Raw genomic sequence first — 26,673 nt, forward strand, 5'->3', positions numbered from 1 at the left:
AAGTCAGAGAATGTTTAATTCTGTGGGGCCTTCAAACTTGCGATTTGTCATATGTAATGGTAAAAAGTTTGACTAAATGGGAAACATTATAAATGAAGTTAGATACGTTATGATCTCTTTAGCTCATCTTCAGATTAACCAGAGAGGTGCATAAATTTCCTTCCGTGACAAGAAATAATAGTAACACGACTCAGAAAAAGGTAGCTTTTTCAGGAGCTTTTTTACACTCGCAGAACCTTAAACATTCTCCAGGGATGACAATAGTCAGACACTTGTTTTTTCTTATAATTAATGGAGAGAGGTGAAAATTTAAAAATTTCAGGGTGCAAAAACAGCTTACGCCGTGCATTTTAGTAATTTGGCCAATAGTTAGTTTTTGCCACATGGCTTCTCCAAATATTTATGTGCCTCAAAAATTCTTCAAGGACATTCTGAGGCTATAAAGTTGGCCCTCTCCTCTCTCCTAATTTTGCTTCATTATGAATATGAAAGATCAGTCGATAAGATATGCCCGTTCACACAATATAATTTTATCGATAGACAGCGGACAGGTTTCCATTTATTTAAGTTTTAATTTCTTTACATTCGGGACTTTAAAGCGCATACAAATGGTAAACTGTTTACTTTAATTTTCTTTGTTTTTTTTTTTTTTAGGATGGAAACAATTTCATAGTAAGATTTCTATGGTGGTTCTCACTAACCACTTCAAGTTTCCGGCTGCCTGGAATATCTAGATAAAAAGACGACCAAAAAGAAGGAAACGTCAATGCATTTTGAACAAAAGCAAAGCGCGATTCCTTATTACGTTCTGATTGACACTTTAAAGGAATAAACGGTGATTGGATCATCGATGACGCGATGGTCTTTCTGTTTCAATGCAGAGAAAGTTACCTGAAACGTGTTTATAAAAGAATTCTATAAAAGTAAATAGCCGATCGATCGGTTTCATCAACTTCCGACGCGACGCACCGCAAAACACCTTTGAAGAAGTTGTTGGATATATCGTACAATGATCATCTATTTCACGCTTGTTGGAAGACTGCTAGTAATATAAACTGGAAAAAAGTCTCTTGGATCCAAAGTCCAGACTCATTTAAACGGTTGACAAGAAAAACTATTTTTGATTCAATCGGATTTTTGCTTGAATCAAAAAGAAAACCGCTTAAATTAAGATGCTTGGCTCTCGATTCAAGCAAAAATCCGATTGAATTAAGAGTATTTTCTTTTGTCAAATGTTTTATGAGACTGGGCTCTGGATTTGAGACACTTTTTTCCCTGTGTATAAAGAGTTATTAAATTGTATTGAAACGTCGACTTCCGGGGTTAAACATCTTTAGTCTAATTTCGTAATTCACTGCGACGTTTTCCTGATGTTTCGGAAAAATTCCCTGATCACTTGCACTATGATTCTCTGACTTTCCACTAACTGAGTGTTTCCTTTGGTGTACCTTTTTGGGCAGTTTAAACTAGAGTACCTGTATAGCGAGAGTACACACAGCTGTGAAACTTCGAAAATCCATCAGGCCTTCACCGAAGCCTCCGCGAATAAAGTTAGGGTGCTGAAGGGCAGCCAACGTATGAATTCAAATTACCCGAAGTTGCGCGCACACAATATTGCATTTTTAAAACTTTTTGAGCGAAGAGAAAATGATAACTAATAATCAGGGTCCATTCGCGATTTTTAATCTAGTTACAATGATATGATTAACAAGGAGAAAATAGGTTCTTCTTCATTATCTTCCATTTTGCAAGTTTCTGATCTGGAAGTGAAGGTTGGTAACGACTCGGGTTCGGATATTTCGTGTGGAAAAGTTGGCTACAGTTTTGGGCCCTAAGCCCTCCATGAAGCGAGCTGTCCATACTCTCGCTATACAGGTACTTTAGTCTAAACGAGCTGATTAAATTCTGATTTTCAGTTAGCGAATGATGTAGACTTTCATAAAAACTAGAATTTGTTAAGAGGACTAAATTTTCAGCGCGTTTTTTTTTTTAGAGTGAAACAAGTGTTGAGTTGCGTTGAATCCTCGATCATTCACTGAAAAAAAAATCTCGGTGTATTTACTAAGAAAAGGGTAAAATTACCAAGAATTCAGGGTTCTATTTGATCCCAGTTTTTTCTTGGTAAAATTACCATTTATGGAATTGGTAATTTTACCGAGAAATCTCGGTAAAATTATTGACTTTCTCGGTAATTTTACTGGACCCCGGTAAAAACGCCAATATTTTTTATCGACTGTGGTAGAATTACCGAGATAAAATGGCATAGTTACCGGGAATTGATTACCAATAAAAGTTGTATTCTTACCTGAAAAAAAACAGTAAAAATACCGGTTTTTAGGTAAGCTTACCAGTCTGCCTTGGTAAAATTACCAATAATTGGTAAAAAAAAAGTGAGGTGATAAAGGTACCAACGGGTCTTGGTAAAAACGCCGAGAATTTTTTTCAGTGTTGCTCGATCGAAGGCTCTATTACATGAGAAAACGTCCTGCAGAGTGTTGACGAGATCATTTCCTTTCAATATGACGTTCACAATCAGAGGTCCAAAGCCGGTATCCCACCCCCGACTGAATACTGAGACGTTAGAATCGCAGCTACTTAGTGAATGATTCAGCATCTCCGGCTGTACACTACCGACCGCCGGCCTCCGGCAAGCTGCCTGCTCGTGCATTATTCTTGCATCATTTTTGAAACATCGAGAGGGCCTCACGCCATACTTTTGTTAAATCCAAAGGTGGATCCGGGACAGAAGGGAGGAAGGCTTGGCCATATGCCCCCTTCCAAGGACGGAGATAATTAAGAGAAGAAACGGAGAAAAAAAAGGATAGTATATTGACAGATTTACGGGGTAAGCAAAGCCAAAAAGTTCCAAAAATGTTTCAATTAAAGTCAAAAATTTTAAAGTTCTGTGTGACCATTTTTAACTGTACCTAATTGAACATTTTTTAGATTTTTTAGGCTTTTTTCCCCCCGGGAAATGGTGTGGACCCAGTACCATTTCACCACATTGTTACATGTAGTTTGGGCCATTTCGTAGTGTTAATTAGTTCATAGTTAGTTAAATAGTTCATCTAGTTAAAAAAACTTCCTTCAATTGTTTTAAACCCCAGCTGGGCCCGTTTTTCTTTTTTGCTCCGTTTTTTAACGAAAAGGAGGGAGGGGGATTACTTCTTATAACCTAAAAATATCGGCTGGGTAAACGCTACTGTCATCACTTTGTTTGTTATTTTTTCCAAAAACCTTGCACTCCGGAGGCAAATGAGGAGTTACTTTAGAAAAACTCACAATTAAATAGGTCAAAATCATCAATCAATTATTTAGAGCACTCGAATAGGTCATTTAGTCTAGGCTAAAACTGCTGAGATTCCGAGTCACACTTAATATTCCTGAAAGCTCCTTTACCTTTTACGAGAGCAGAGATATCAAATTCTCTCATTGTGCACGTTCCCTTTAAAGTTTATCCTCTTACACTGCGTCATACTACGTGTTGTTTCTCTTTCTTTTCTTTATTTTTGACATTCTACGCCTTTGTGTAATCCTAACCACTTTATGAATTTTGCAGGTGCACAAAAAAAGAAATATCCTTACTTGGTGTCGTCACCTTCCGGCCAAAGTATGACAAGCGCCATGCGACATTTTAAAATTGCCACCGCCACTTTATTCTTTTACAGAGGAACTGTTGGTTGAATCGGTTCTAAAGTTTCACTAAATTTTATCGACAGCACAAAGAAAATTCAGTGAAATTTTCGGACAGCTCCGTTGAAAAATTTCTCTGTAAAAAAATAAAATGACGGCGGAAATTTTTAAACACTGCATACGGCGCTTGTGATACTTTGGCCGAAAGGGGACGATGTAGAGCATATCGAATCAAATGCTATATTTTATCTATGTGCAAAAAATAGAAGCACTACAATATATTTTGTTATAGGAAGAAACGTCCTTTTAAATTAAAAAAAAGGGGGGGGGGAGGAATTGTTTAAAATTTTTTTAAAAAAGACGGGGAAAGAAAAGTGATACGTCATAAACGCTGGGTATATGCAATTTATAGTACTCTCTCGACAGGTGCAACACCGCTGCTGAAGAGGGGCAAGAGGCTGGTCACAGTATAGCGCTCATGAATGCCGCGATGACGCAGGTACTTAACTGACGCGCATACGCTCATTGGTTACCACTAGTGTCTTCAGAATAGCTCTTAGCACTTTTGATACGTCCTAGACCTTCCTTTAATTCCCGGCTGGCTCTCCCACTTCAGCACCTCAACGTCAAGTTATTTTACGGAGCGGCAAGGAAACGACTGCCCTGCGTCAGGGATCATCCATTCGAGGACTCCAGCCTCCCTTAAGTCACGCAACCCCAAACTCCCACTCCGCCTCTCCCCATTTCATAAGATATTTAAGATTCGAAGAAATAGACGAAGTAAGAAGAGGAAAAAGGTTAAAATTCCACCTTTTTTCTTCCCTTCTTTTTTCTTTTTGTTCTTTTAATTATGACTTCTCAATCTAAAATGTTACTCTGAGGATTTGCTTTTCAAGTGCTATCCCTCAAGAAAATTCTAGCAAGAAACACGATGATCGAGCTTTTTGTTTTTTGTGTCAAGTTTCCCTCAAAGCTGAGGCCGTGCAAAGAAAGAAAAAGTAACAGGCATTTCGTGTTAACACGAGAAGTAGAACACAAAGAAACCTGAGTGTGCGGTCAGTATTTTTTGGTTAGTTTTTCTTTGGATTGTATTGCCCAGATCTTTGGGGATGCGTTTGAAAATGCGCAACCTCATTGAAAGAGGTGCGAGTCGCCAGAATCGAACCTCGACCACATTGGTGGTAATCCAATGCACTCGCTAGCCACTCACAAGTCTCAATCTATGGGTGACATCGAGAGAAACAAGATTATTTACATCATGAGCATTCAGGATTGCCACTGAGTTTAGAAACTGGATTTCCCTTCACTTATTTTGGTAAAATTCCCTTGACAGTTGAGGATATGTCAGATGGTTAAAAAGACATAATTTGAAATAGTTTTCAGGCGAATTTGTTGTTCGAAACGTTATACCCATTCTAAAGAGCAAATAAGGGTGCCTTAACTGTTTTCTCCTGACACTTTCGTCATTTTCCCTGACATTTCCTGGTTTTCCCTGACTTGTTAAAATTCCCTGAATAAGGTAATGAGAACATTTCTTTCATTCCCAGGTGTCTCGGAGTAATCTACCGCGGTTTTAGCCGATTTAACCAAAACTTTGGTTGATGAACCAGGTCCTTTTGGTTGATCCCCCCCCCCCCCAAAAAAAAGGAACCCACAGTAACTATAAACACGGAAATTTTTAACTGTGTGGACCCGGAGGATGGGCTAGTCATAAAGTCACCGTTCACTGCAGAGCGGAGTCAGAATGTAAGAATGCCATTACGGACAGACGGAGAGGCAATAAAAGTAGTCGCCGACCGCGGATGAAGACTGAATGGAACGACATGAGGGATTGCAATCGCTACCTCTGCGAACACCAGTTTTACTTAAATAGCGGATTATATCGCTCCGCACACCGCCGTGACATTGTGACAAACTAACAACTTGCTCATGGCAAAAACTGCACGGAGAGGAAGGCTTTTCAGTGAAAATAGTTAGTTAGTTAGTTAATATATTTTAAGACATTCAGCGTCACAGGCTATTAATCAGTGAAAATAGAGAGTGATCCAAGCCATAGGTGATGAAAATTTGCTCTGAGTAGCCGGAGAGGTCGTTTACATATTATGTGAGCCGAAGGGGGGGGGGGGGGGGGTCGAACCTCGTCTTCCGTGCTCCTCCCTGTTTTAAAAAAAATGATATGTTCCCATTGAAATAGTTTTTTAAACTATTACACAGAAATCGATAACTGTATCGAATCCGAGTTTTTTTCCGAACAGAGGTTTGCTTTAATTTCTCTAGATTTCGCCAATTTTTTGGTTTAGAATGAATCTTTAGGCTCATGTGCGGAGGCTATCGTGCTTTTTTTTCGGCCAAAAATAAAAAATCCGCCGAGATTTTTGACAAAGGTAAAGAATGCACGCCAGTTCGATCACGCCAGAAACAGTGAGAATTCAACTTAATGGCTCTTTGATACATTTTTTGCAAAATCCAAGATACTGCTTTAAAGTATCACCAAATAAGTAAAAGTCGCTCACGAAGAAAAGGGGGAGGGGGCGCACAGTACGGATCCCGCAAGACATCTTAATTTATGACCATTCTAAAAATCGATCTGTTGCCGTCCTTCCATATTCGCTAAGCAAGTACCGTCCAGTTGTGCCTGGATTTGATCATAATAACCTTGGTTAATGAAGAGCACGAGAGAGAGGGAGCGATAGAGGGGATAGGCTACTAAGATACTTCGATACTTTGGAATAGAGGGGGGGGGGAGACACGGAGGAGAGAGAGAGAGAAGAGAGGGAGCAAAAAATCAATTAAAACCAGGTCGAAAGAGGATTAGCGCATTCTTTATCTGCGCGCATTTCCCTAGTCGTCAGGAACAAATATGTAAATTCTCCAAGTCCAACTCGGCGTATTAGGATACTTCGAATGATTTCATTGACGCGTACTTTCCGAGAAATTACACTGGGGCTCGAAAAAAAGGGCGTTACTCATTCAATGAAAATCTCGATGGTCTGTCATCACGTTTAAGGTAAATACTTACTTCGTCAGTGGTACACGTTTTGAACTTGAGATAATGAGTGGATTGCCATCGAAGGTAGCAGAAGAGGATGTGCCTACTTACAAAGCGGTAGCTTATCAAAGCGAATTGTTAAAAATATTTGATGTTGGTTGAAGAATTTCTTATTCGAGTGCTGCCCCGGTGCCGATGAGAATAGGTACGATTGAACGAATTGGTGCCATTGATGTTAAAAGCACAGTAATCGATCATGCTGCATACTAAAAAGACGCTGGTATCCTCTGCATACTGAAAGATGCAGCCGACTAGAAAGACTTTACTTTTGAGTGGTAAAATTAAACAAATGCATGCTCAGCATAAAAAAATGTTTATGGGTGATTTGTCGTTGAGCTGACTAATCTGACCCTTCTTTTACTAATAAGTCGCTCTTATAGCGCTTCTGTGCGCTCTGCGGCACCCAACCGCCACTGACAGCGATCTTGCCAGAGCTCCTTTGGCAGATCGCATCTCTCCAATTCCTGCCTTATTCCCTCGATCCATGATTTGGCCAATCTGACCTGCAAGGCTTTTTGATTGATTCGAATATAAACTACAAACGTTACTTTTTTCACCAAGCGTTGTAGTTTTGGGAGTTTTCGATACGTTCAACTCGTTCTGCGTGATCTCTTAATGAAAACGTATAAATACGCTTGGGGGAAGTTACATTCTACACCTGTCTAGTGGTCAAATTACATCATCTTTGAACCGCATCGAGATCCGTTTTTTTCTTCTTTTTTTTTCAATAATTTCTATGACATATTTAACATCATCCGAACATCTACGGCCTTCCTGCGGTAGATATCTCCTTACAAAAAATCGTACATTCAGAGATAATCACTACGTGTCAATACAACGCGTTGAAAACTTTCTACGGGGATGCTAATAAATTGTGTTTGCGACGGTCGCCAACAAACAATAGCGCATCAGCGCCCTCTGCCGGTGTCAGTTCGCTGAACAATGCGCCCCATTAGAAAAATGCACTGCTGCAATCATGCGTGGCGTGGTTCCCTCGCGGCCGGCGTCCTAGTCCGAGTGTTCTGTGCTCAGCCTTCCCCGAATGATTTCATTAACATAGAGCAGCTAATTACCTTGCTTACACGCACATTCGGAGTTGCCCAACTTGTCCGGCAGTATCGAATTTACGACAAGGTCAAGTCAACGACCTACCTAGCAAGTTGAGCTTCCCAGATTTTTTGACTGGGACGCGATGATAAGGAAGGTTCTTAGATTTTATTCCCTCCAGTGCTGCCATTTCCCGGAATTAATTCCGAAATTCGGAACTTTCAAACAATCGGAACTTTTCCCAGAATCTAGCTAATCTCGGAATTTCCTCGAAAGAGGCTGTCCCATTTTCCATAGGAAATGGCCGCAAGAGCTTTTCCATCCATACTTTCAGGAATCATAACGGATCATCGGAGAGGCCTAAATCGGTGACATTTCTCGTCTAGCCCTGCGATAAGTCTCGAGTTTCCCTGGTAAAAATTGGCAGTAGAATCTGTGTTCCAAAATACCATAGACCTACAGCTGGCTGTAAGATTTCCAATAGCTTCTATAGCCGGCTACACAATTTCTTATAGCCTTTTATAGCCGATGGCAACTAAGCAACAGCCAGGCGATAAAGTGTATGCTAAACGTTACTAATTACGGATGCTAGGACTTAGTGAGTTTTTGGAATACTGCTCTCTTTTTGGGCCGTAGTATCTTGATTTATTTTGCGAGGAAAGCTCCGTACTTTTGATGGATGCCTGCCATTACTAATATATTAGAGCGCCTTCAGTTTCGTATGATACTGTGCAATACCTCTGGTGTGAAATAGTTGCTTCAAGCGCCGTGGCACGCTGCGGCGCGGCAGGCGGGCAGCCAGCGCGAAACGCGCATTGGCGCCTACAAACCTAACAGGGATACTTCACGCGTTGCGCAATGCGTGAAGTATCCCTGTTAGGTTTGTAGGCGCCAGTGCGTCGCCGCTCCGCTTTGTGTTAGGCTCTAATATTTAATCTGGCGGAGTCAGCGTTATTCAACTCATGATTTTGAACTTTTTGCACATCCTGTATGGATTATTCTCATTTTAATTGATGAAAAAAAAATATGTATTAAAGGAAAATATAATGTGTGTTTTGTAAATATTAAGGTGGTTCCGTATCAAACTTAATGATTTCCAAAGCACACGAATTTCTACACAATTTCTTATAGCCTTTTATAATCGATGGCGAAAAAGCAACAGCCAGGCGGTAAAGTGTAAAGCCCGGCGATAGGAACTATAGCCCGGCTGCATAATTTTTTATCGCTTCGTACGGCCCGGCCGTATGATTTTCTCCGCATTCTACAGCCAGCTATATGATTTTCTGTAGCCTTCTTTAGCCGGCTATAAGAATTCCTATGGTATTTTGAAACGCAGCTCTTATCGCCAATTTTTACCAGGGTTACCGGGGAGCCCCGGTACATAGACTCATCGTTTAATTTTCAACTTTTTTCTCCTTTTTTTCCTCCCTCATTTCAGCGCCATTGTTATGAAGACGTCTGGCGAAGCAGCTCTTCATGTGCCATCCTTGTCCGGCCTTTTACACAGAGCTCGTAAACTTGTCGAAAATAAATTGGCACCCACGGAAAATTAGTAAGTTCTACTTCTATATCCTGCCAAAATTGGTTTGATACCCGATTTGACTCGCGTGGACTTGATGATTTATTCGAGAACGGAAATATTGAATCGACTAAGACAAAAACGATCTTATTCCCTCAATCTTGAGTTGAATTTGGAAGTATTCGGCTTATCCACGTTTTCCTACATTTAAATCGAATGAGGGCAAATGTATTTGGAATCAGTAGCGTGGCGTGCTTTGCGATTTATCGATCGATCTGCCATTTAAACCTAAGGAAAAGGATCGAAATACAGGGTGTTTGCAACAAACATCATGATAATCGATTCTTTACCATAGCTTCAAATGGAGAAATATCGATAATCCGTTGGGAATATGAATTTAGGAAGAAGCTAGCTTACCTTTTTCAGATGTTTGTTCACCCATTTGGTGAATGTCTTCTTTTGGATGGCGTCGCGCTCATCTGCAACAAAGGGAAACAAAGGCAAAGATTAATGACCAGGTTACGGAAAAATCGTGACTAAATAAATTTATAACCGCTAATATGACCACACAGATTATAATCAAAAATTGCCTTGGTTTAATTATCTGCTGCCTGACAGAAGCCCATGATTGGCAAAAGTTTTCAGCCTTCAGCGCTGTATCACTGTTAAGCACGATAAAATGCATCATTTTAGATTTGCAACAATTAGGATTGCTACCATGATCTAAAGATGCAAACGACGAATGTTAGAGAGACAGCGATGGGCCCTACATTGAAAAAAAAGTTACGGGCATACAGAGACATACCGTCCGTTCCGGGCTCAGAGGCCGAAAGTTCTGGGTGCTGGAGCCGTAGCTTCAATTGCTCCGGGTCCTACGCCCGGAACTTTCGGCCTCTGAGCCCGGAGCTCGGACGGTATGTCTGTATAGCCCGTAAGTACGGCTTCCACGGCCGGAGTTTTTTTTTCAAGTGTACGTGCTCTGAATAGGGCTGATACACATTCTAGGAACTGCCTGGAAAAATAAGTATTCAGCGTAAATTGTAGCGAGAAACGCGTTTTCGGGTTCAAAATAGCTCAAATCAGCATGTTTGACTGAGAACAAAAGAGGTTTCAAGTTGCAGTAACAGAAAGGACGTTACTCATAAACCTAAAGCTTAAGACGTTATTACGAAGTCAACACTCGTGGTTTCTAACACCGTGAATCCAATGTAACATGACCGCTGTGCGATTCAAATTACAAAAAAATTATTTCATTTTTAAAAAAGAGAAAAAAAGGTAAATATTTTTAAAAAACCGAAGCTAATAGTTACGGTAACACAACGCACGTTTCTCATTGGCTTGAAGCTTGTAACACCATAGGGTTTTAACCACAATGGATCCAGCGTCTGCCGTGCGATTTACGTCACACGCAGTGGCGAGGCGTGTATGATCGATTATCGATATCTCCCCATTTGAAGCCATGGTAAAAGATCGATTATTAAGGTGTTCGTTGCGAACACCCTGTTTATCGATCATTTTTCATAGGTTTAAAACGGCAGATCAATCGATATATCGTAAAACACGCCACGCCACTGGTCACGCGCAGAGGGTTTCATATGGGGAAAAAAGCCCGCAAAAATTCTCAACTTTAAACTTCAAACCTTCAATCAATCATGCTATCACGAGCACAGTTCGTGTACATTACGCCTCGTTACATTTGCGACCGGAAAGTAAGTAAACAAATAAACCCAGGTGAAAGGGGATACGCAGCAGTCGATTCTTTATGTGACAACGCGAAGTCTGTTGGCGCGATCATTTTTCCATTGGAAATGCGGCTAGATTTTTGGTGACTTTGAGAGTCGTTTTCTCAGCTATTTGATTAAAGAAAAAATGAGAAAATGCAACTGTTTTGATTTTTAGGTACTTTCTGGAGAAGTATTTTTCCCTAAAAAAGAATGGAAAAAAATGAATAAAAAAAGGAAAAACTACGCAACTGGTCCGTTGCTATGTTATAGCAGGGGTAAGTGAGTCTGGAAAGACGTTTCAGTCTCTGAAATGTTAAAAATTTCAGCGCCGCGGTGAAGGTAGGACCAAAAGTTTCCCGGGAAAGTCAAGGGCCGGGAACGGTAAATTTCCCGGGGATGTTCCCAAAGGCTCTTCAAAGTGTAGATAAATACCATGTGAGTCAGGGTCGGATTAAGGGGGTGGCCACATGGGCCGCGGCCCATGGCGGCAAAATTAGGGGGCGGCAAATTTTGCAATCTTTTTAAATGCAGGTACAAAAAAATCTGATTCAGAAAAAAATTACAAACAAGAAAAGGTGACAAAATCTCTCATTTCCTGAGAGTTCATTAATTTCTAATTTCGTCGTATTTCGGTGATACAAAAGACTGCGCACCTTTAATTAGTTGAGTTAAGAGAGAAACCAAACACGTAATTTGGCCTGCGTAATGCGCGGCGCAAAGAGAAATGATGACGAGGACTTGAGATGAAAAGGAGAAGCCCTCGTCGGGGCGCGGCGGTCGGCATGTAACACATATTAGCGCCTACGAGACTGCATGAATACTTCACGCATTGCGTCAAACACAGTACGGTCAACAGCGGTCGGCGCGGCGTGAAACGCACAGCGCCTACAAGACTACATGAATACTTCACGCATTGCGCCAAATACAGTGTGGTCAGCGCGGCACGACGGCGGAAGTTAAAATTATTAAACCACATTTATGTTGGTTCTTTCATAATATTTTCGTTCATTTCATGTAAATGGAAGGCCTTGTCCACACAGAGATATGTTTACGGAACTTAACTTTCGCGCGAAGTTCCGTGAACTTTTGCTAGTAGTGTTGATAGGGCTTACGCAAAAAATGTGTCCAACACGAGTGAACGCGTCTTATGCACCCTTCTCCCTCCGGCACGTTCACTTGATGGTTTTTGTTGATGTTTCAAAATGAATGAGAAGAGGGCGGCAAGTAGGTAAATCCGGCCATGATGTGAGTGTGTACGTGTGTATTTAAGTTTCCCGAGAAACTGACTTTGACCGAGGGATTGCCGGGAACTTTTCCGAGAGTGTTCCTCGTTCCCAGGACGAGAAATTTCCGATTTAGATCCCTAAACGTCGAGTACGTCGTACGAAAAGGTAGAGGGATCGAAATGATCATCAGATCAACCAGATCTAGTCTAAATGGTAGATGGTTAGATTTGGTGGAAAAAAAAAAGGGAAAAAAACATTAAAGCGATAGCTACTCACATCCTAGGTGCGATTTCGGCCCTCGCGACTGGAAAAATTTATAGCCCGAATGAAATTCCATCTGGAGATCACAAAACCAAACCACTGTCACTGCCACCGCGAATGCAACTTCGGACGAGACGGAATCATCGCGGGCTACCGACGACGCAAAACCGAAAATAAGATTCCCGTTTTGGTATAGTTAAGCTTTTGTGGCCGTGATGACGTGAGACTTGTCGACGACCAGATCAACGCGTGACTTCGGACAGGATTCCTGCGATCCTCTTCAATGTTATCTAATCTCAGTAAGGCATCCTAATCCCCGAATGCAAATAATAACACCTCGTTACCCACCCGTTGTCCAGCGTAACCTCCTACCGTAAAAAAAATATGCAAAATTCTTGACGCTGTCTGGATGATAATCACACGGTGGCCACTGATAGTGACAGTAGAGTGTTTTAAATGAAAACTTGGCAACAGAGGAACTGAGTAGCCTTACTACACTGGACATTGCCTTAATTTCCTCCCGAGATTTATTTCTTGACTAAAGAATCAGCCAAAATCAGAGAGGCATTCCACTCGGTTCCCTTGTAAGAGAAATAATAAGCCTTGGAGGAAATGGATCACTAGACAAGGTGCGAATTCAAAATTCTGATGCACGTTCCCCAACCAAATTTTAGTAATAGCGGCATTTGATTTTTGCTTTACAAAAATCGCTTTTTATTCTGTTCCAATGCAGAAATACGCAATGACGGTCGTCGAAAAAATCGACTTAGGACTAGCCTTCCTAAATGTTATTTTAGTCAAGGATATGTCATTACGAACAGTAAAAAAACTAAATTTTTCAGCGAAAACCCAGAGGTCGCTAACAACTGTCAATGATCGAGGATGGTGGCCCGATAAAGTTGCATTTTGAAAAACTTTAATAAGTCGTCATTTTGAAATGGTGATAGATGGAGACATTCAATATGAACCGAATTCCGCATTGTTTTACGTTCTTATTGATGATGCGTTACAAGTGGGATTTTGTCATTAAAAAAAAAGAAAAAAAAGAGAAAAAAAGAGGGGAAAAAAGAAGAAAAAAGTTAGGGCTCGTGCCGCCGTTGTCTCCCTCGGGTTGGCCCCTCCAAATTTTTGAGAGGTCCCAGAAACAGTTTCCTGTAGCTCATGGGCACAGTCAACATTTAAAGAGTCTATTTCCATTCGTTCAAAAGTTGCATGAGTGCTGCGGGACGGCTCGTTCACCCTGTGTGAGGCTATTGCCGTTTTCAGATCTCCACATTTTGGGCAAAATTATTTTTTCAGGTCCCTAACAATGTTTTCCGCACAGCCATAGCACATTGCGAGTAGGCGCTGAAAGTGATAGGATAATCCTCGATCGAGATAAGAGGCGAACGAACTTGTGTCGTCGGCGCCGCGACGCCGACGTGAGCTGACACTACAACAGAACCGATGCTCTGGTGGTCCAACAACTGCCAACAAGTTATTTATATTCTGTTCACTTTCGGAAGATATCGGGCTCGTACGTATTTCTTGCCGTAGGCGGCAACACCGCGATGCAGTGCTAAGGAAGAACGCTACAACAGCATTCGAACGTTGCCAGATTTTCCCCAGTAGGTAAAATATTTATTTCTGTGCATTTATATTCCCACGAAATTTCCGGGGATTTAAAAACCCCGCATTAGAAACTAGATACTTTCTTTGCAATGCGTCCAGGTTTTTTTCCAATCGAAAGTTTTCGTATTTAATGAGTCTTTAATTGATTTATGACCTGTCAATTACTAAATTTTAATAAATTAACACAATGGAGAATTTGCACACACTAATTTTATTGCTTCATCTGAGAGTGCTTAATAAGCTGAGTTCGCAGTATTTTTCAAAAAAATTTTCTGAAATGGGAAATCGTAGAGAAATAGATTTAAAAGTGAGAAAATGTGCCGCCTTGTGACGTTATCTGGCGCCATTTTCTATTTAAATACATGTATTTTGACAAATTGGGTTGTTCTGTTATATTTCCTCGGTTAATTATTCAATTTAGAAACCAAGAATATCCTCGTGCTCAGTTTTCTCAGCAGTTTCATTTTAAACATGGAATTTACAAAATTTCAGACGCATGCAAATCCTCCATTGACTGATGAAGAAGTCGCACATGAGGTTACGTTAGTTTGTTTTGGTTTGAACCAAGAGCTCGATATTCATGGATGAAGACGGCACACGGCCGGCCGTCGATTCAGGCAGAAGAGCCGCGGGTTGGGCAAGAACAAGGCGAGGAGTGAGAAACGTTGTACTACGCACTGGAAGATAATTCCAAGAGGCAGAGCTATCCATGGCATGGCAGTGTGTCAGGGCTCCGGGGCTGGGATGGGGCCGGGAAGACTAGGCGGCGGCGGGACCGCGAGACAAGGCAGAGGAGTAGAGGACACGCCTCGGAGAACGAGCGAACAACGGAGCAGTCCCACTACCGGGCCCAGCGCTGATAACGCCGCAAATCCAGGTGATAAGGAAATGCCTAACGTACCATGCAGCGATACAACAACGCTTCGGCACACGCTCAACAGCGCCGCGCGTCACCCAGCTCAGTTTGCCCCTTCGACGCGACGCCCGACTTCCGCTCCATACGCCGGAATATGTCGTGAATACAGCCTATGGTAACGAGAAAACTTCCTTGGAATGGCAAAAACTGAGCGCATGTTCAAAAACCCCCCCAAAAAAATAAATAGTCAACAATCAGTGCTAAGGGGAGCAACAAGCGTAATACATGGTGTCTGGAATTTTGACCAGGCTCATTCCCTGATTTTCCCTGATTTTCAGGGGCTCATCCCTGATAAGAAACCGAAGTTTTCTCCCACTTCCCGGATTTTCTGGAGTAAAAGAATATAATTCTCCAGAGTTCCATATATGAATACCGATTTAAATTCATCTGTCAGCCATTTCTTTGGCGCACATTCAAAATTTTGATTCCAATAGCGTTTCTGATGTTTATAAGTTCATCTGATCAACGAAAGCTTCTCCATTCTGTTGATGATTTGAAGCTTCAAATGTGTCATTCAAGAAGTCAATAACAGCGCTCGGTCAGATTAGACCGCCAAGTTTGAAAATGAAATGATCTCTAAGCGGTAGAAGAAGAGATTCCCGGTTTCTGGAGCAGATTCCCCGATTTTTCCTGTAAATTTTCATTCCCTCATGAATCCCGGGTTTCCCCCGTTCTAGGGACCATGGCGTATTAGTACGATGTAACGCGTTGATCTAACTTATTAGATTTCCTCTCCTCCCTTGCACAGCGCGCCGTAACGTAGTTACGCAAGCCTTTGGACCCCCCTTTCCCTTCCCATGATGAATTACAAAACGTTTAGCGTTCCTCCCCCTTAGGTCTTGTCTCCACTGGCCGTTTCACGGGATTTGTCCCAGCGAAAAATCCCACTCACGAAGTTGGGAGAAATATTGAGTTAATCAACATTGTTCGCAGTACCAAGTATATGGTTCTTGTACCCCTAGGACCCACTGAGAGAGGAAAAAGAAGTGAAAACGAATTGTGGGATATTTTGTTGATTACTTCAATGGTTCATGTTTGCTTGGTTAAAATAATGTGTCTAATTGTCAATTGAGTGCAATTGTTATTTTAATCTCGGTTGAATACTCGACTTTATCTAATTTATCTCCCCGCGCAAACTAGTCGCAGGACCGTATGAGCCTCGTCCCGTGGAGACGGTAACTGCGAAAAATCCCAGAAGTTTCATCCCTGCGATTCGAACTTGGGACAAATCCCTTAAAAACTTCCCGTGGAGACAAGGCCATAGAGTACATAGAGTCGTAATGTGAGTGGGAGTGCTGGGACCACTTTTAAGCATTTTCCAGGTCCTGAATTCCGAGGCCCCTGAGTCACGCTGGGTCACTTTTCGATACATAATCGATTGTTTGCGATATACGGGGACCCGGCCATCCGATGTAAACAAAAAGGATAGGAATCACCACATATTCTGCCGTGCTAAGGAAGAACGCCGTATGAACCTTCAGGCGTTGCCAAATTGCCTTTGATAAAACACGGCTTTCCCGATAAACTTATGAATATTTTTCTTCCACTTTTTCAGATAATTTTATTCGCAATTTCACCCAAAGTGCCTGAAAATTTCAGGAGAAAATATTCATAAATTTGCTCAAAAATAAACATTTTATTGAAGGAAATTTGGCAACTCTCGAATGTCCATATGGCATTCTTCCTTCAGCACGACAGTATTCTATATCGCTATTTTGGATCGAAAATGTATCGAAAAAGTGACCGAAGCTCGGCGCACACTGGGCTCGAAACTCGTCGTCCAGAGCACGCTCCCAGGTCTCTCATTCACATTACGACTCTATGTACTCCATGCTTTCCCCCCTTATTTTCCAAAAGAACAGGAAAAGGTCCAGAATAGAGTTGGATAAAATCAAGAAAAACGGACCGACATTTAGTGCAACTGACGAATACGAATCGATAAGTGAATCAGTTGTTTTCAAAAGGGAATAAGTCCATTTTTGCATGGGCCTTGGCTTGCGTAAAAGCACATGCTAACTTTGTAACTCATCGAGGAATGGACCTGTTCCCTTTTGAAAACAACTGATTCAATCTGGTTGTGTTACTAAACAAAATAAGGACGAAAGCACCATGCTAGAAAAGTTAATCATATTACTCAACCACAAAATTACGAAAACGCAAACGCGGCAAAATTTACAAAAACCGAGGTTAAATAATTAGTCATAATATATTAGTAAAACGCTGTAACACACAATGCCTCGAGTTCATTCTCTCTGAGGCCCAAATGAGAGGTAAGTTATTTCACTTCCTGCTGATTCCATGAAATGAAAAATAAATAAAAGGTCGCAAAAATTATTTCTGTTTCTTCACCCATTTACTTGAATTTTTGGAAACTCTGATGTGAAAAGACTCTCCTCCAATTTCCCTTTTCGCAAAGTTCCCGGAAAATAGTCATGCATAATGGGCCACTACTAGACAAGGTGGGAATTTAAGTATTCTTATTTGACGTAGAACACAATTCGTGCAATGAAAATTACTGAAATCAACTCCTAACTATGATATTAACGTTTTTAGTTAACGTTGGATGCGGGATTTGAATTCCCCACTCACAAGAAAAACAAAAAACTTATTTAAATCAAGTCGCTCAGCACATTTGGCGACGATTTTTTCATCATGATTTGGTCATTTTCGGTATTTTTACGGGTCTAATGCTGACCTTAACATCATGGGTCAGAAGCCCGATTTCGGCGAGAAATGCGGGTTAAGCAGCAGGTTTGCGATCGAATGCCAGACAATCCGCATTTTTCGCCAAAATCGGCCTTTTGGATCCATGCTTAAACACTTATTAATCCTGAAAAAAGACCAAGAATGACTAAATCATGACGCATTCTGTAAAATATAGACCTTTCAATGAACAGAAAATCAAGGCGAGGGATTCAGCTACAGACAGGGTGGAGCCGAAGATGGCCCTTATCGATACCCCTCCTTTTTTTGGATTTCCAAATGTTCCATGGATTTGCTAGAACTTATCACCCTCTGAAGACTTGCTATTTGGGATAATTTTGACGGTCCCACTGGGCAGTGCTCCCATTTCCCGGAACTAGTTCCGAATTCCGGAACTTTTGAGATTTTCCTGAATTTGCCCCAGAACTTTTTGAAATTCCCGAAATGTTCTGGATCTTTTGCACTTTCCGGAACTTTCTCGGAACTTTGGAAAAAATCTAAAAAGAAACCCGGAACTTTTGACGGTCATGGAATGGGAGCACTGCGACTGGGCAACCCGTTTGGGACGTTCTGAAAACCTTCGAAGAAGACGTTATTTCTACTGGTCCTTCGATGATCGGCATTAAAAGAACACACAAGGAACACGGCAGGCGTCATGGCAGGCTCCACACGTCACACGGCAATCGTCGTGCTTAGAACAATATTTCGTACCTATAGTATCGGCAAAGAATTCCCACAAACCTTTGAATTTGACCAGGTTGTCCTCGTAGCCTTGCTTGGACTTGTCGAAAGGCGTCGTATCGACGGGCTCGTTGGGGTCGAAGCCCAGTCGATCCTTGTAGTACGACTGCGTCGACGACATTCTTCACTGCGATCTCCACGATCTTCGGGCCACTTCGCACTGATTAGTACACGCGCACTCTTTTCACGCGCTTCGCTTAAAGCGATCGTCACAGATTCCGTTCACTTCGTTTACGACCTACGCCATTTTGAGACGAACTTTTCCTCTGCAAAAACCATCGTTAAGGTGAGTGGAAAGGTGGGAGGAAAGAGGGAGGAGAGAGGAAGGACGATACAGTGGAGTGCGGTAAACCTTAGCTTTCGTAAAGTTCGTTTCTCGGGGACAAGGAAGCCTACACTGTTGAAAATCGAGGGAGGGAATTCGGTACGGGGGTCTACTTAGCGCCCAAAACCCCCGAGTGATATGGATGTGGAGTGAAATTAGCACTATAAAAGCCAGTGACGTGAAGGGAATTGCGATATATCGATTGATATGTAATTTAAACCTATGGTACACGGAGAAAAAAACCTTGTGCATGGGACCCGAGGTTTAGGTCATATGGATCTCTGAAGTTTCCGGATTACGGATCCGAGAACTTCAGAGATCCATATGACCTAAACTTCGGGTCCCACGCACGAAGTTTTTTTCTCAGTGTAATGAATCGATTATTAAGGTGTCCGCTGCGAACACCCTGTTTATCGATCCATTTCCATAGGTTTAAAAGCAAAGACATTTTAAAAGGCAGATCATTCGATACATCGCAAAGCACGCCACGCCACTGATAAAAGCGAATGACACTCCGGAAAAAACGGAAGTAGATCCGCTCCGTAATAGTGTAAGTCACACTATAAAGCGAATAGATTCAGCTCCGCATTTTATCACTCAGGGTTTTTGGGCGTTCAATGGACTCCAGTGCAGAATTTTCAGCAGAGTACCTCCGGTTCCTAGCTATCAGGGCGAGGGGCAGTTATTATTTTGTCAATTTTAGTATTTCGTGTGCAGAAATTTATTTTTGTCATGAATATTTTCGATTTTTTTATTATTTAATTTCTATTTGTAGTATTTATACTGGTTTATTGATATACGAACTGGCACAAATTAAGTCGAGTATCCTGTTAGTCTGTTGACGAGATTCCACATTTCCACTCTATTAGAAAAGTTGAATTCAATCGAATAATGAAGTATATCGAAAATTCCCATATTTCTCCTTAAATCGTAATACCTTCTGAAACACCTTGCCTTGCAGCGACAGGTTAAAAAATGGAGTCCGATATCGCTCTTCGAAGGTTACTCTTCAAGACAGGATCTATTGCAAGCAGCGCACAAGCTCCGCTGGAGCCTATTTTGAGTTTACCTATGATTGCCTCTCGGATCTATTTCCGTTGTTCAACTTTGTATTTAAGACGCTCACGAGGATTGCAGACAAACCTGTCTGCGATAAAACCGAATACGGACCAGGGTCAAAACATTAACTGCAATTAAACACTTCCTCGGGGACGGGGGCGTTGCGGGAAAACATCCCTACACAATGCGCTCCTCTCATTGGAAACAGGGGCTACACAACTAAACAACCCGTCAACTGTGTTGCAAAATCGCTCTCGGATCGTACACGCAAAATCCAATTTTCTTGCATTACTGCATGTTTTCTGGAGGTCAAGATTCTTTATATTACTTGATATATCTGCGTTTCCAAGCAAACATTTCCAGATTAAAGTGGGAGTTTCCTCTCAATTTTCTCTTGGTTCTATGGATAGGGGGAGGAAAGGGTTTTCTCCAAAATAGGAGGAAAGAGTTCAAATTCTATTTCATTTATCTACTTTTTTACAACCGCGACAACACAGACGACCACCTGAGTGGATAAATTAATTAATTTTGGAGCAGAGCGGTGACAGAAAAAATGCCTTAGCACCGAATCCCAATCAAATCCCATAAGGCTACACTGGAAAAAAAAACACATTGGATCTAGAGTCCAGACTCTTAAAAACATCGACAAGAAAAAGTACTCTTGATTCAATCAGAATCTAGGTTAAATCAAGAACCAAGCCTCTTAATTTAAGCGGATTTCGTTTTGATTCAAGCAAAAATCCGATTGAATCAAGAGTATTTTTTCTTGTCAATGTTTTCAAGAGTCTGGACTCTAGATCCAATGTGTTTTTTTTCCCAGTGTATATTTTAGTTGAGCGGGGTTCAGGCGAGAGTGAGGACTTACACTAATCTACACACAAAACTAGGCGTAAGCTGATTTTCAAAGTGCACCAAAAGCCAAGCCGGAGGGAAAAAACCCGCCGGGAAGGTTGGTATGGTCAGAGGGTGAAATCTGGCGATGAAAATGTCTCTTTAAATCGAGGCTCCATCCAGATCGACCGATTCAAAGCTAAACATGTCTCTGACACTACCTAACCGGCGCGGCGTGGCCATAAAGCGCTGCACTAACTTTAATTGCTTTTCAAGACTCCAAAACCAGGAGCTCACATTAGAGCCTCGCACTGAATTCGCGGCGTCGTTAATCTGAGGAATGCTCCCGCCGCGATCAAATATTTACGCCGCTGAGAGGGGGATGCGGATGTACGTAACATTTTCTCGCACTTTTCACGCCATGAAAGCCACCAAACAGATCAGAATTGCGTCCGAAAAGCATCAATTAAAGGCTAATTTTAGGCGATAGATGGCGATCGGAAATTGACTCCGAATCATGAGCTGAATTTTGATTTTGTGCGGGACCTTGCTGAAAGATGTATCCTTGGTTAAGAGGCGCGAGTTACTATTCAAGAGTGTGCGCAAAGTCATGGGTGAAAAGCGGAATTAAGACTACATTTTGCAGTTAGGAGCTACAGTTTATGGCTCGGTTTAGAAACAACGTATTTACCGTTAGTTGTCCTATGCACGTAAGTGTTTCCGCCGATGAACCAGAAAATGTAAGTTCTATTTGCGAAGTGTAGTCCAATTGTTTGTTTTCATTCAAACGATCCGGCTTTAACTAGAGGGGGATTCGATATTATGCACACGTGTAAAACTTATCTGACCCTTATCACTTCCAAAATTAGCCTTCGAGTAAGTAGTGGCGGTTCTATCATCTCTTATCAAATATCTCCATACTTGAGCGAATTTGGGCAAAACTTGGGGGGCAGGAGCGGGGGCCCATTTACTCCTAGAAGAGTGTCCACTGATGGTGAGAAATTAAATACGATCACTCCTCTTTTTTTTGGGGGGGGGGGGGTGGAGAGGCCACCAGTCTACTGGGGAGGGCATCCCCCAAGACACCCCTTAGCTAAGACCGTGAGGGTATCCTCTTGACCAGGGATTTAGAGCTGAGGTTTGAGGGAGCATCATAAACGGAGCCGCATCGGCGCGCGAGGCGGAGGCCCGGCGCGGACTTTCATGCCGCTTCGATCAGTGCGCCGGGGGAGCGCATATGCCGTTGAGGCGGCTTCACCTGGTGAAGCCGACTCCCGGCTCCTTTTCTGATGCTGCATCAGTTTTGATGCTGAGTCCAGCATCAAAATTAGCGGCCTCAATTAGCAGACGCGTCGGACGCCAGCGCCCCGGCGTGGGCCACCGCGCCGATGGGAAACGTAAACAAAGGGGTGTTCCGCGAATTCATCGCCGAGTCCGAGGGTCGCGGTCTTCTGGGACAGCCCCGTCGGTAATTAAGCTGGGTGGCGGGTCCGAAAATTAAGGCCGTATCGGGCCGCAAGCCGACGGTCCGGCCGCAGAGGCTGAGGCCCGCTGAGGCCCATGAGCCAGCATCAAACCTCAGCATCAGCGCTTGAGGCTGGCTCGGTCGGCTCTCCAGCATCGGGCTTCAATGCCCGAAGCCGGCGGCCGGCAGGTTGAGCGCATCAGGCTCGGAGCCGTATGCCCGAACGGCCGCTACCTGGGCATACGGCATTGATGCTGAAGCTACGAGTTGATGCTGTACAGCATAACCTCATGAGGCGCCTCAAATCCTTGACGAACACAATGTGTTTTGGGGGGATTTTCGGGATTGATTGATACATTGTAGGGATAATTTTTGTAAAAGCCCGTAGATTTCTGGTTCTCTGGAAAGCAGAAATTGCTAGACAGTCGAGTACGCAATACCTATCTTCCTCAGATACCTGTTACCTATGCGCGGGTACATATGATCACATTTTCTAGGGGAGGCCATGGGCACTAGGGAGGAAGGCGGGTCCCCCCAGCCCCAGACCCCCCTCCTCCACCATAAGCCTGTCGCGTTAAGTTTTTTTAAAAGGTATAAAATAATGAAACATAAAGAAATCTATTCAAGAATACGGCGGAATTCTCAGACGGAGTATGTCCGATGGAAAATGAAATGGGGTCTTCTCACTTCTGCCGAGAAACCAACAGAACAGAGAAGTGCCTCGAGAAATATTCGAGTATTCGACCTGTTTTTGGCTGAGAGCAAGGGCTTATAGAAGATGGGAGGGGGGAGGAGAAACTACTATTGACACGCGATAAAATAGCAAGGAAATAATTGTCTAAATAACGCTGCTTGAACACGAAACGGCGCGGGACGTGAAGGTGCGAGGGTTCGGTTCTGGGATTGGATTCTTCAGGTTCCGCCGCCCAAGCACGATTAGTCCAGTCAATAGAGCACATATAGGAACTAAGTAGAGACAATTTCTGAGGAAACTTTCTGATATACTATTCTTTTGTATTTTTCATCGCTGAATCCGAATTTTATTTGCGAAAAGATCTGAGGCGAGCCAAAGCCGCCATCTTGAAAAAAAATGGCCGAAATTTGCGTTTTTCGGCAAAAAAAAACCGAAAATAACTCGTATATTATGGAAATTACGGCAAAAGTAGTTATTTTCCAAATTAAAGTACATAAAATTTCCATTAAAAACGAGTCCAAGATGATCAAGATCGGATGATAACAAATTCCGTTACAGCGTTGCAAAGTTTCAGGCAATTATTGAAGTTAGGCAATTTTCGTAACTCTCTCTGCAAAAAGAGAGCTTTCAAGGCATTAATCATTAAATCGTAGTAAGCCGAGAAACCAACAGAACAGAGAAGTGCCTCGAGAAATATTCGAGTATTCGACCTGTTTTTGGCTGAGAGCAAGGGCTTATAGAAGATGGGAGGGGGGAGGAGAAACTACTATTGACACGCGATAAAATAGCAAGGAAATAATTGTCTAAATAACGCTGCTTGAACACGAAACGGCGCGGGACGTGAAGGTGCGAGGGTTCGGTTCTGGGATTGGATTCTTCAGGTTCCGCCGCCCAAGCACGATATCGTATGGGGATTTGGCCGCTCATGTTTTGTAGGGATTCCGCCGCTCGGTGAATCGTTGATGATCGATACTGGTTTTTAAAATCAAAAATAAAATCCGCGAAAAATAAGGCTGTAACACTATACAACGATGCTTGAATGAGTGACGGACATGAGGAAAGCGCAGGTTCTTTCGTCATAACAGCCTGAAAAACAGTCAATTAATTAGTAAACCGGATGCAATTGTATTAACTATCGGTCAATTTGGTTAACCTGAGCTTTAGGCCAAAAATTTCTTTTCCAACAACGTATCATGAGTTGTTATTTGAAATGAAAAATTTAGGATCTCTCTTGAGGAGTTCCCCCAAAATTTTGGAGAGGCAAAAGCATTTGAGGGATATTGCGAAAGGTTGATGCCATAGCTTAATTTTCTAAGAGAAAAAGGGGTGATGCTGGACTTGCAAATCAATCTGAAGAGGAAACCGTCAAAATTAAGAATTTGGGTTTGATACCTACAATAGATTCATGATCAAGACGAAAATTTAGTGTGAAGGAATAAAAAATATAGGACTTTCTGAGATAGTAACTAAATATTCTAAAGCTGAGCGTATTCCCTCATGGTTGCAGGGATAACACATCAGTCTCCAAGTGCCCAACGGGAAAACAACTGTACAGAAGAGCTTTCGGCTAATTCAATTCCTTTTACTTACAGAATTTTTTACTAACACAATACACTACGGATTTTACTTACTGCTGATAATTGAAATGAAGAAGTGAGAGCCAGGGTAGCTTGACTGAATTGCATTATTGCAAAGTTTCATTCGAAAAAAATATTCCTTCATTGATAAACAGATGCATGTTATATTCAGCAAATTTTAGGGAATTTGCTTCAAATCACCAAAAAAATTCACGATAAATTCAAAGGGAAGTTCCAACCATTCTAGAGAAAATAAATACAATGTTAGGTGAAAATTTGCAACATTGATATGCATTTAAACACCTCTGGCTATCACCCATTCTTATGAAAAAATTAATTCTAAGTGGAAAAATGTTTGATTTGTGAGGTAGATTAAGAGGAAAAGGATTATGGAACCAAAACAGTTTGGAGGAAACCAGAGGAAACTCTGAGGAAAACGTAGAAAAAAAGAAAGACAGAAAAAACTGCGGTAGGTAATAACCAAAACAACACTGCTGAGCCACAAAAATGATGTTGACACTACTGATAACCTTTCACTGGGAGGTAAGTGAACTAAGGATGTTGACTGATGCGAGACCAGGAATGAACTAGGCACGGAGACGAACTATACTGGAAAACTAAAGTTTCAAGGCCACTCCTCACCTTGGGATAGCTCAAGCTGAGCCGAGTCAATCTATTGAATCAACAACAGATTGGAGATAGAGACAAAGTAATGGCCCATTGATATAGGAGCATGCCACTGGCTGGCAGAGCCAAGCTCACGAGTCACCCTGATATGAGTAGGAAGACGACTATGTGGGAGACAACCTGTAGCCACCATCAATTCCTCACACTAGCCACACTTACTTTCATTGGGAGGCCGTTTCACTTCATTCCCATTTTCTCAGTGGTCGAGTGAACTCCATGATCATGCTCTCTTTTTCTAGCAGATGACCTTAAAAAGTGCAAGCCCAGTAGCTCTCTTGCCTTACTGCCCACCTGATAAAATGACTGACCTGTGATAACTATGAAATAAATCACTCATATTGCTGCAAGGTGTTGTTTCAATCCCTCAGTTTAACAAGACTGCATAAAAAAAATCCAGGTGTTGAGGGCAAAACAAGTCCATTGAAATAGTCCTTAACTCCCCTTTCCGTTCCATTACAGACTAACAGGTATGATTCGGCTCGTTAATAAGTAATATTTAAAAGAAAGAATACTACTTAATTTCTTTGAGAAACATTTGTTTCGAACAATACTTAGAAACATTTTCTTTGAGAATGTGAAATGACTTTATTGGCAAACTTTTCATTGAACCAATACAGAAAATATATACCTATTTTTGAAAATTTAATAACTGGATTGGAAATATATTTTTAGAGATATTCAACTTAGCAGTAAAGTAGGAAGGGGTGCGATGAAAGTAACCCACAGACTGTACTATTCCTTTGTGCAAAACAGTGAAAAGATTCTTGAACCATTGCCAAAATGTCAACAATCTCTTGAAAGGTTGAGCAATTTGGCGTTATGACAAACTATTCAGGAAGATTAAAAGTGCAAGTAGTTCCTGTAAAACAAACTCTCCATACAGTCACAATTTGGATCATCATTCTACAGCACGATAAGGGTTAAACTTGTATGAGAGTAAAGACTGGGCAGAGGCAGGTAGGTGAAAATGAGGCATCAGTTACTTTTAGTTCAAATTTACCTACAGTTCGATTCAGATTCTTTACTCAAAATAATTCTACCTTTCTTGAGTAACTACATTAACATAATCATAAACCTGGAATGCTAAAGCATGAAAAACTTAGGAAATTTTGAACTACTAAGTTTTCTTTCTTCCTACAACGCTTCAAGTAAGAGAGACAGAGGAAATAAGTTTCAAGTTCTTTATTATCCTACCCCTGGAGATGTATTTAATAATTTTTCTCAAATGGTTAAATGTTTTTTTTCTCATAAATTAAGTTTCTCCTAAGGTGCTTTATCCATGATTCTGCTGGTTTCTTGTTTTTGTTGTGGAATTCTTGGGGAATACCACCAACACAAGTTTTTGGAGAGGTAGGGAGTTGTATTTTGTTTTGTCATGTTTAGGTCAATTTGGAGTTATGCTGTTCTCATTGTCCGGTGATACTAAGTAAACAGCTTTCATTGTAATTATAAGTAAGGAGCAAGCTCAAAGAAAGCTAATCAAAAAACACAACAAAATCGAACAGCACATTGAAAACAACATAACCTCCAAATTGAAAAACATGACCTGAGGTCGAGTGCGAGGAAGTGGATGCATATTTCTCGCATGGAAAAAGCAAGAGGTGA

General features: G+C 41.7%; 1 protein-coding gene across 35 annotated transcripts in view; it reads right to left on the reverse strand.

Moving 5' to 3' along the window:
- The window catches only part of shot (dystonin-like protein short stop), a 236,492-nt gene that overhangs the window by 184,419 nt on the left and 25,400 nt on the right, over positions 1 to 26,673 (reverse strand). For 20 of the 35 annotated variants that reach the window (XM_072297428.1, XM_072297421.1, XM_072297431.1 and 17 more), the window contains exons 2-3: positions 18,401 to 18,696; positions 9,666 to 9,727 (exon numbers count right to left, since the gene is read on the reverse strand). In XM_072297428.1, coding sequence (XP_072153529.1) covers positions 9,666 to 9,727; positions 18,401 to 18,551 — 213 coding nt within the window. In that variant the 5' untranslated portion in view covers positions 18,552 to 18,696. Of the gene's footprint in view, positions 1 to 9,665; positions 9,728 to 12,474; positions 12,691 to 18,400; positions 18,697 to 24,862; positions 26,654 to 26,673 lie in introns of those variants that run through there. The other 15 variants (XM_072297436.1, XM_072297427.1, XM_072297425.1 and 12 more) reach the window with 5 other exon arrangements.

The sequence above is a fragment of the Bemisia tabaci genome, chromosome 2 (genome assembly GCF_918797505.1).
Source record: "Bemisia tabaci chromosome 2, PGI_BMITA_v3".
NCBI classification, from domain to species: Eukaryota; Metazoa; Arthropoda; class Insecta; order Hemiptera; family Aleyrodidae; genus Bemisia; species Bemisia tabaci.